Source organism: Myotis davidii, unplaced genomic scaffold (genome assembly GCF_000327345.1).
Source record: "Myotis davidii unplaced genomic scaffold, ASM32734v1 scaffold38, whole genome shotgun sequence".
In the NCBI taxonomy this organism is placed as follows: Eukaryota; Metazoa; Chordata; class Mammalia; order Chiroptera; family Vespertilionidae; genus Myotis; species Myotis davidii.
In genome coordinates this window covers 5,983,081-5,993,739 of record NW_006291383.1, presented here as the reverse complement: position 1 = coordinate 5,993,739, position 10,659 = coordinate 5,983,081, and the positions used below count along the sequence as shown (strand labels likewise).

At 44.1% G+C, this 10,659-nt stretch overlaps 2 protein-coding genes across 5 annotated transcripts in view; both read right to left on the bottom strand.

Moving 5' to 3' along the window:
• The window catches only part of CPNE1 (copine 1), a 38,364-nt gene extending 38,148 nt beyond the window's left edge, over positions 1–216 (bottom strand). For 3 of the 4 annotated variants that reach the window (XM_006764553.2, XM_006764555.2, XM_006764556.2), the window contains exon 1: positions 29–216. The gene's annotated coding sequence lies outside the window, so the exon portion shown is untranslated. The remainder of the gene's footprint in view (positions 1–28) is intronic. The other variant, XM_006764554.2, reaches the window with a different exon arrangement.
• A 2,197-nt stretch (positions 217–2,413) lies between these two features.
• The window catches only part of NFS1 (NFS1 cysteine desulfurase), an 18,429-nt gene continuing 10,183 nt past the window's right edge, over positions 2,414–10,659 (bottom strand). Inside the window, exons 8-13 of the mRNA XM_006764552.2 lie at positions 5,778–5,935; positions 5,246–5,351; positions 5,087–5,168; positions 4,093–4,176; positions 3,462–3,551; positions 2,414–3,106 (exon numbers count right to left, since the gene is read on the bottom strand). Of these exons, the coding sequence (XP_006764615.1) occupies positions 3,043–3,106; positions 3,462–3,551; positions 4,093–4,176; positions 5,087–5,168; positions 5,246–5,351; positions 5,778–5,935 (584 nt within the window). The 3' untranslated portion in view covers positions 2,414–3,042. The remainder of the gene's footprint in view (positions 3,107–3,461; positions 3,552–4,092; positions 4,177–5,086; positions 5,169–5,245; positions 5,352–5,777; positions 5,936–10,659) is intronic.

The following is a 10,659-nucleotide window of genomic DNA, read 5'->3' as shown; positions in this document are numbered from 1 at the left end:
GCCAGTCCCGGGGCTGCGGGAGTCTTACCGGGGAGAACTGCGCGGCACCCGAACCCAGAGCCGAGTTACTCCCCAAGAGAGCGCCTCCGCCCGCGGCCGACAGCCCCTACGCGAAAGGCTTTCCGGAGCCTGCAGCAGCCACCACCACCTTCGCCGCTTCACAAAATGGCCGCCGGCCCGCTCCGCAGGTCCGCGTTCCAAAAGGGGCGGGATTGGGTGGTGACGTCACGGGCGAGACGGCGCAAGCGCACTGACGTTTTCGGGCTATCTCCCGGAAGTTGCCCCGGTGTGTGGCGAAAAGAGCTGTCGGCCCCTACGAGCGACTCTTGCACACTAACCCCACCTTGGGAGAGTGACGCTCGTGGTGGGATGGGTCCCGTATCTGGGTCAGCCCCGCACTGCGGCGCTTTGTGCAAATTGCTTCCCTTTTTTTTTAATATATTTTATTGATTTTTTACAGAGAGGAAGGGAGAGAGACAGAGAGCCAGAAACACCGATGAGAGAGAAACATCGAGCAGCCGCCTCCCGCACATCTCCCACTGGGGATGCGCCCGCAACCCAGGCACACGCCCCTGACCGGAATCGAACCGGGACCCTCCAGTCCGCAGGCCAACGCTCTATCCACTGAGCCAAACAGGTTTGGGCTTGCTTCGCTTTTTTAAGCCTTTGCGAGATGAGGTAAATACCTAGTTCGCGTGATTGTTTTGAGAATTAAAAGGACCATAAAATAGTGCCTAATGATGATTTCCTGACAGAAGAACCACAACCTGATTCTTTTGCTATTTAAAAATTTCAATCAGGGGAGCCTTACCCACCAGTCTTCATTAACCCATCCACAGCTGCACTTCAGTATTATTTTATTATAGAAAAATTACTCTGATGCTGCTTTGGTCCAGGCCTCCCAGACTCCACTGCCCCTGCCTATACCCTATCCTATATATCCTAGATAATAAAAGGCTAATATGCAAATTGTCCCCTCAGGAGTTTGACCACTCACTATGATGTGCACTGACCACCGCGGGGTGGGGGGTTGGGAGGGAGACACATGGCAGGTGACCAGCTGTGGTGAGGCACTGAGGGAGCAAGGGAAGGGGGTGGGGCATTGGGCATCTAGTATATTCATGAATATATGTTCATGAATATCACCATAATTGGACTAATTTTCCAAAGTGAGGAGTCAACTAATAAAACCAGGGACTAAATTTCCACAACTTCAACATGCCTGGTGCTGGCCCAGTGTGCCAAAACCAGCAAATTAAAAAAACAGGCCTTGCCGAAACCGGTTTGGCTCAGTGGATAGAGTGTCGGCCTGCGGACTGAGGGGTCCCAGGTTCGATCAGCTGCCTCCTGCACATCTCCCACTGGGGAAGTGCCTGCAACCGAGGTACATGCCCCTGACCGGAATCGAACCTGGGACCTTTCAGTCCGCAGGCCGAGGCTCTATCCACTGAGCCAAACCGGTTTCGGCAACTTATATAATTTCAATCTCCTCCTCCTGTCCATCTGCATTCACCATACTTTAGACTAGTGAGTGGTTCTCAACCTTCCTAATGCCGCGACCCTTTAATATACTTCCTCATGTTGTGGTGACTCCCAATTCATTGTTACAAATTGAACATAATTAAAGCATAGTGATTAATCACAAAAACAGTATGTAATTATATATGTGTTTTCTGATGGTCTTAGGTGACCCCTGTGAAAGGGTCGTTCGACCCCCAAAGGGGTCGCGACCCACAGGTTGAGAATAGCTGGACTAGTAGCTTTCAAACTTTTTTGATCATCACCAACATAAGAAATACATTTGCAACTTGATATATACATGCAAATAAATAATTAAAAAATATGTATGATGTAGTCTAATTTATTTTTCTCTCATTTGTTTGTGTTCTGGTAACTATCCACCTATGTCTTCAGATCCACAAATGGAAAAATCTCTACTCTAGCTGCATTGACCTTCTACTGGTTTCTCAAACACACCATGCTTTTCATACCTAAGGCCCTTTGCTTTTGTTGCTCATTCTCATCCCTCACTCATCCCTAGCTCTTTCCATGACTGGAAATCACATTTCTGCTTAACACCTCCTCAAAAAAGATTTCAAAGTATGCCCAACATAGCAGGTTCTCCCCCATTATCTCCTTTACTACTCTATTTCTTCCATAGGCTTATTTATTTACTCATTATATTCTGACTCTCAACAAGAATGAGGGCAAGGTCCTTTTTGGTCCTGTTAACCAATGTATCCCCAATACCCAGGATAATATTATGCTCCTGACAAGCACTCAAATAACTATTGAAAGAAGAGATATGCTAGCAGACTGAGTCATCTATGGAAATCAAGTGGAGTAGTAGCCTGCTCCACAATTCCCAATCATAGCTTGGAATTCTCCCTGGGCCTCTCATAAAGTCACAGAGTAAATAGAGGAAGGCGATTTTATTTCTCTAATCTGCAAATTAACAAATTTTTAAAAAGAAACAAATTATTAGAATGGGTAGTATCATATAGATATTTCTCGCTCCAGTAGGTCAAAAGAAAAGAAGATAAGAACAGAAAGACAAGCTTTCTGTTCCATCTACAGTCAATATGAAGAGGTGGCCTCTGAGGTCACAAAAAAAGGTTAAATCATAGTTGATTATGTATGTTCCTGAAGGAATCAGTCTTGCTAGTAGCAGTAAGCAACAACTCAAATGTCCATGTATAGCATCAGGGTCCCTGAACAAAGAGCCTTCTTTTAGTTCTTCTGGCTCTCTCCACCAAGGATATAGAGCAAGATCATAACAAATGTTCCTTCTGCTTCAGGGTGAGACATCCACCGACCATAAGAACAGAGAAGGACTCCTGGAGATAAATGGGGAGTGTTTCCCACGAAAAAAGCTGAGACCCGGGAAAGATCTGTGTTTCTGCCTTGGAGGTGAGCTGATGCTGAAGTCAACTGGGCTACACCAATTCTGGTTTGAACATGAAACACCCACTGGTGTAATGAGGTGCTGTGCAGTGATGATGCAGGAGCAACTAGGACAGCACAAAGTCAGAGGCCCATCTTCTAGTGTTGGGTCCACTTGATGCTCTTAAGGTCAATGCCATCCTGCACCATCTCCCAGAGAGGGCTGCCAAAGAGAAGAGATAGTGGATGAGGGAGGGCTTAGAGAGGCAGCAGCCAAGAATCCTTTATTAAAGGGAGTTTTCCTTTAAAAAACTTAAACTACAAATCACAAATTTTGTATTGATATTGCTGCAAGGACAACTATTAATACTCTGAAAAACACCTGAATTTATGTACTTCTTTAGTTTTTAAAAACGTTTTTTCATATTCTGAAAATAAGTAGCCAAAGATATTCACTTTCTTGTTTTGTGGAATCTCTAAATTATAAAATTCAATTATTTGCAAACTGGTTTCTGGCCATGTGAACACAGCATGAGCACTGCCATTTCTTCCAAAGGATCAAGTACAACAGTCCATACCTCATTTCTCGAAGACGCTTCACATGGTAAATGCACTTCTCTACTGTGTAGTCCACTTCCTCCTCTGTAGTGAAACGGCCAATGCCAAACCTGAAAAGGGCACAGGAGGAGAGCTCTGCATGAGAGCTCTAGCACTGAGGTAAATTCATTCAGCAAATACTCAATGAGGATTTACTCCACACACAACATGGTAAGAACATGGTCCTTCCCCTCTAGGTCTGAGTTTCTATGATTTGTGGACCAGCCACATCAGAATCACCTGAGAAGTTTCCTACTCCTCCAGACCTAGTGGATCATATTCTCTGGGTGTAGGATTCAGAAATCTTCATCTTACACAAACTTTCCAGGAGATATTCAGTGAAGTCTGAGAATCACTGGTCTAGAAACTTTCATGAAGAATTAAGAAGGAGGACTTATATGCATGCATATAAGCCAAACCAATGGACATGGACAACAGGGGAATGAGAGCATGAGTACGGGGGATTCATTTGTAATTCCTTAATAAAGAATTTAAAGATTAAAAAAAAGAATTAAGAAGGAATAAGGAAAACTAGATTGAGGAGACGATAACAGGAGATAAAATACACACAAAAAGATGCCTTTCATAAATGTTACAGCTCAACTGACTGACCTGATAGAAGAGTGAGCTAAATCCTCATCAGTGCCAATTGCCCGAAGGACATAAGAGGGCTCCAGGGATGCAGAAGTGCACGCACTGAGGAAAAAGACACAGAGCCTTGCTCAGTTCATCAACATCTGATTTTAGCCCCAAACCCCCAGACCTGCTCCCATCTTCCAGGTCCCTAGAGTCATAACATGGAGACAAAAGAGACATTCTCATCTGTCAGAGCTAAAGGCTACCGGCACTTTAAGGGATTTAAATCTAGCTCCTCTGGCCCGTATGGCGGTTAAACTCTTTAAACAAGGATATTGCCACAGAATGACACCACAAGAATTGATCTGACAACAGGCAGCAGAACACGTGTTCACTCCCCTGTGACCGAATACACCATATTGTACCAGCATAGATGGCAGCTAAACCCGAGGTGGCCTTTAAAGTATACTTCAATTCCAGAGGCCTACAGCAGAACTGCTAATACAATACTAGAACAGATACTTGCATCTCCTGGGACTACAAAAGGTACAAAATTCTACCCCAAGAAGCCCTCCTAGAATGGCAACTTCAGCCTGTGCCCAGCTAGCTAAAAAAATAGATGTTTACGCCCTAACCGGGTTGGCTCAGTGGATAGAGCGTTGGCCTGTGGACAAAAGGGTCCTGGGTTCGATTCTGGTCAAGTACATGTACCTTGGTTGCAGGTTCCTCCCTGCCTGGGCCCTGGTTGGGGCATGTGCAGGAGGCAACCAATCGGTGTGTTTCTCTTTCACTGATGTTTCTCTCTCTCTCCCCTTCTCCCCCATTCTCCCTAAAAATCAATAAAAAAATAAACTCAGATGAAAGTTAACAAAATATATAAATAAATAGATGCTTACAAAATGACCCTTATTCTTAACCAAGAGCTCTTGTACCTGTTATCTCTATGCTGGAAAGCTCAATAATCTGTTATAACACTTAGAAGCCAGGCTAATCGGTCCTGCCACAGTCCTTTCTATCTGGTCCAACTTACCTCCCCGAAGATAAGGCAACATCCTTGAGTGCCATCAGGAGACTCTCCCCTTCCACATAGGCAAAGGAGAGGTTGATACAACCTGGAAAAGAGAACCACTATGAGAGGAGTCTAGTCTCAGGCTCTTCCAGAATGGGAATAGAAAAGGCATGTCCATACCTGGGTAATGGTGATGAGGGTCCCCATTCATCACCACATCCGGAAGGCTCTTCATTATCTTCTGTATCAGTCGCTCTGCTAACTTTGAAATTCGCTTGTGGTCATACTAAGGAACAGGCAAGAGAGAACTAAGCATAGGACCATCAAGAGCAAGGAAACACACAGGACAAGGAGCCCTCCTCTTGTGTCCAGAAGTGACTGTGCATTAGACCTACCTATCGTCCTATGTTACTCATGGAGACCACTGTATCCCCAGCACAGAGCACAGCACCTAGTATGCAAAGGTGCTAAATAATTGGACACATGGGTTCCAATAACCCAGAAATAAATGAGCTGATAACTACAGAAGGGACCTGGATTTTGGAGCCCATAATACCTCCCTCCAAAACAAGATGCCAGCAGCACTGGAACAAAGACAGTTTTCTTAAACCTCCTCTTCTGGCAGAGATCTGACTCATTCATGCTGAGAAGCTTCTAACAGGAGACCCAGCACAGGGGAAAAGGTTGTGAGAGGAAACTGCTCTCTCCCTACCTCCATCTCTTGCTGTGCCACTTCACACGCAGCCCCCAGGCCCACCACCAAGGGTGTGGGCACTGTCCCAGACCGCATACCCCGCTCCTGCCCCCCTCCACTCTGCAGGGCCTCCACACGCACACGGGGCCGGCGGCGAATGTAGATGGCACCAACCCCTGGGAAACAAAGTTTGTTACATAAAAGAGAAAAAGAAAAATACAGGTGAAATAAAATATAACTTTCCAAAGGGGTCAAAATATTCTTGCAACTTTTCTATAAGCTTGAAATTTTTCAAAATAAAAAAGCTCGGAGGAAAAGAAGAAACAGCAATAAAAGCATAATACATATCAAAATTATTTAATATCAGGAGGGACTCTACCAGAAGGAGTCAAGACTCATTTTTAAGTTTAAAGTAGCTCCGTATGCATGTGTAAAATGGCATCACCCAATGCGGTATTACTCACAATGGCAAAAAAAAAAAAAATTGGAAACAACTTCGATGTCTTTCATCAGGGGTATGGGCAAATAAATTATACATGAAATACAAAGCAGGTGTATAAAAGAACAAGAAAGCTTCTTTTGTACTGGCACTGTAAAATGTCCAAAATACACTGTTAGAAAACTGTTAAAATTTTAACAGTCTATACTTTAATTTTTTTAATGTATTTTATTGAGTTTTACAGAGAAGAAGGGAGAGGGATAGAGACATAGAAACATCAGTTAGAAACATCACTCAGCTGCCTCCTGCACGCCCCCTACTGGGGATCGAGTCCGCAACCAAGGTACATGCCCTTGACCAGAATCAAACCCAGGACCCTTCAGTCTGCACTCTATCCACTGAGCCAAACCGGTTAGGGCGTGTACATTAATTTTTTTAAAAAAAAGATATGCCCCCCCCCAAAAAAAAAACAGATATGCTCAGCCTGTGTGACTCAGTTGTTGAGCATTGACCCAAGCACCAAGAGGTTGCCAGTCGATTCCTGGTTAGGGCACATGCCAGTAGGAGGCATGCAGTAGGCAGCTGATCCATCGATGTTTCTATTTCTCTCTCTTCTCCTTCTCCCTTCCTCTCTAAAATAAAAAATCTATAAAAACATATTTTTTTAAAAAAGATGTATTGTTAGGTGGAAAAAACAAAATGCAGAACAATGAGTATAGTGTGCCATCTTGTGAGTTAAAAAACAAAGGGAGAGCTCTGGCCAATTTTGCTCAGTGGTTAGAGTGTTAGCCCGCAAACTGAAGGGTCTTAGGTTCGATTTCCAGTCAAAGGACCATATGTTGGTTGCAGGTTTGATCCCCACCCCCGATTAGAGTGCATGGGGAAGGCAACCAATTAATGTTTCTCTCAGTCTCTCCCACTGCCTTCCACTCTAAAACTCAGTGGAAAATAAAATATCCTCTGGTGATAGGATTAACAGGGTAGGGGCTTCTGTGGGAGGCAACCAATTAATGTGTCTGTCTCACATCAATGTTTCTCTCGGTCTCTCCCCATCCCTTCCACTCTCTCTAAAAAAAATCAATGCCAAAATATCCTCAGATGAGGATTAACAACAAAAAAATCCTTTGAGGAGCCTGATCAGAGTGGCTCAGTGGTTGAGTGTTGACCCATATGTACCAAGAGGTCACTGATTCAATTCGTGGTCAGGGCACATGCGTGGGTTGTGGCCCGATCCCCAATAGGGAGCGTGCAGGAGGCAGCCCATCAATGTTACTTTGTCATTTATGTTTCATCTATCTCTCCCTCTCCCTTCCTCTCTCTGAAATCAATAAAAACTTTTTTTAAGAAGCTTTAAAAAAATCCTTTGAAGAAAAAACAGGAGGAAATCAAAATGGAAGTAAAAAAAAAAATAGCATAATCTCCCAGGATCTATAAAACTTAGAAATATGTTTGACTCATGACTTAGCAAACCCACTTACAAGTATTTCATACCAAAATATAAGCACAGATGTGCAAAGATAGTCACTAAGTAGTCAATAATTTTTTAAAATATGTTTTTATTGAATTAAGAGAGAGAGGAAGGGAGAGAGATAGATAAAAACATTGATGAGAGAATCATTGATCAGCTGCCTCCTGCAGGCCCCCTGCTGGGGGTCAACCCTGAAACCAGGGCATATGCCTAGAATGGAAATCGAACTGGGGACCTCTTGATTCATGGGTCGACACTCAACCACTGAGCCACACCAGCCAGGCAAGAATTTTTTTTAATAGAGTGGGTACTAGATGAAGTTCACCACTCACACAGAACAAGTTTTTAGGCAGAGATTGTGGGTACGATAAAAAGTTATCATGAAGAAACCCCAGTGTTTTTTTAAAATATATTTTTATTAATTTCAGGGAGGAGGGGAGAGGGAGAGAGAGATAGAAACATCAATGATGAGAGAGAATCATTGATTGGCTGCCTCCTGCACGCCCTCTGCTGGGGATTGAGCCTGCATATGCTCTTGACCAGAATTGATCCCAGGACCCTTCAGTCTGCAGGCCAACGCTCTATCCACTGAGCCAAACTGGCAAGGGCAAGAAACCCCAGTATTAAAATAACTTACGTACCAAACTCAAGGGCAAGAAACCCCAGTATTAAAATAACTTATGTACCAAACTACATGAATGAGGAAATATTTCATTTTTCATCAAATTCAAGCATCCTATACTATCTGAATCTCTGCAGTTGTTAAGTTCGGGGAGAAAATGCTCAGATTCCATGTCTGAATAATGAAGGAAACCATGTTGTCTGAATTTACTTAGATCCTGAGTTCAGAAAGCAGGACTTTGGATAGTGAACAATACCTTTACAGATTTAAGTGCAGAGCAGAGCTTCTGCTCAATGAGTTAACTGGTTTTAAAATTGGCAAAGATTAAAATGCCACTCGCTGTTGGGAAGATGAGACATTCTTAAGCATTATTGATGGGAGGTGTAAATTTATAGATCTTTTTGGGGAGATATTTGGCAATAATGGTCAATTTTAAAAGCCCTGGCTGGTGTGGCTTGGTTGGTTGGACCATTATCCCATATGCAGAGGTTGTGAGTTTGATCCACAGTAGGGGGGCGTGTATATGAGGCAGCCCACCGATGTTTCTCTCTCTGAGTGGTTCTCAACCTTCCTAATGCCGCGACCCTTTAATACAGTTCCTCATGTTGTGGTGACCCCCCAACCATAAAATTATTTTCGTTGCTACTTCATAACTGTGATTTTCCTACTGTTATGAATCATAATGTAAATATCTGATATGCAGGGTGTATTTTCATTGTTCTCGACCCACAGGTTGAGAACTGCTGAAAAACACGGGAATAAAGGACTCAAAAACATTGCTCTGCATAACGTAAGGGTCAGACAAGCAAGCTGGACTTATTCCCTGTTCCTCAACCAAATTAACGTCTATATGCTTTCTAAGGATTTTCTAAAGAGAACAGGGAAGAATGGTCTGCTACATAGTAACTATGAGGATCTACAAATAGGAGCACACCCTGCCCCCCTCTTATTCTACCCAGGCACCCAACTTTGCCTTTCCCTCTCCTAAGCTCCAAAGACCCTTCTTTTGCTGCTATACCTTGTTTCCTGAGCCTATGCAGCCCAGCTGCCTTACTTCTACTACCTCCGTATTACTTTCTCTTATAATTTAAAAATAAAAATAAAAACTAAATGACCCTTGAATTCTGTAAGGCACCCTGAATTTACAACTTCTGAGATCACAGTAGTCCCAAATGATTCCAAGTGTAGTAGGCAGTTAGATAGACATGAGCAGAGCAAGGACCATGTGCCAGGTACAGAAAGTCACCAGGGCAGAAAGTCCTGGGTGCCCAGCAAAGGACAGTTATAGGGTTGGACCTCACCCCCCAGGGTGACTGTTCTTCCCCTAGCATATTGCTGGTCATGCAGTTTATACCCCCTGACCTTTCCTCCCTAGAGATAACATCTAGGCCTCAGTTGTATTTCAGATCCAGGCCCAGAAAAGCAGCAAAACCAGACCAGCGGCCCCCAAAGGACAGTTATAGGGTTGGACCTCGCCCCCCAGGGTGACTGTTCTTCCCCTAGCATATTGCTGGTCATGCAGTTTATACCCCCTGACCTTTCCTCCCTAGAGATAACATCTAGGCCTCAGTTGTATTTCAGATCCAGGCCCAGAAAAGCAGCAAAACCAGACCAGCGGCCCCATGGCTGACCTCAGGACCAGCTGCATTGACTAAAGACCCCCTGCAGTTGAGACTTAGACCCTGAAAGGACACATCTGGAAAGCTGCTGAATATTTTTTTGGGGGGGGGGTAATATATTTTTGTTGATTTTATTGATTTAGAGAGGAAGGGAGAGGGAGAAAGAGATAGAAACATCAATGATGAGAGAGAATTATTGATTGGCTGTCTCCTGCACACCCCACAATGGGATCAAGCCTGCAACACAGGCATATGCCCTGACTGGGAATCGAACCATGACCTTCTGGTTCATATAGGTCAATGCTCAACCACTGAGCATGCCAGCCGGGCTGAATATTCTAATAAGGTCTTCCTGTGGGAACTCCCCTAAAATCTCTATCCAGCCCTAGCCGGTTTGGCTAAGTGGATAGAGCTAGAGTGTGGGCCTGTGGACTGAAGGGTCCTGGGTTAGATTCTGTTAGGGGCATATGCCTGGGTTGCAGGTTCCAATGATTCTCTCTCATCATTGATGTTTCTGTCTCTCTTTACCTCTCCCTTCCTCTCTGAAATCAATAAAAATGTATTTTAAAAAAATAATAGCCCTGGCTGGTTTTGCTCAGTGGATAGAGCAACGGCCTGTGGGCTCCAGGGTCCTGGGTTTGATTCCAGTCAAGGGCACATGCCATGGGTTGTGGGCTCGGCTCCCAATAGGAGATGTGCAGGAGGCAGCTGATCAATGATTCTCTCTCATCACTGATGTTTCTATCTCTCTT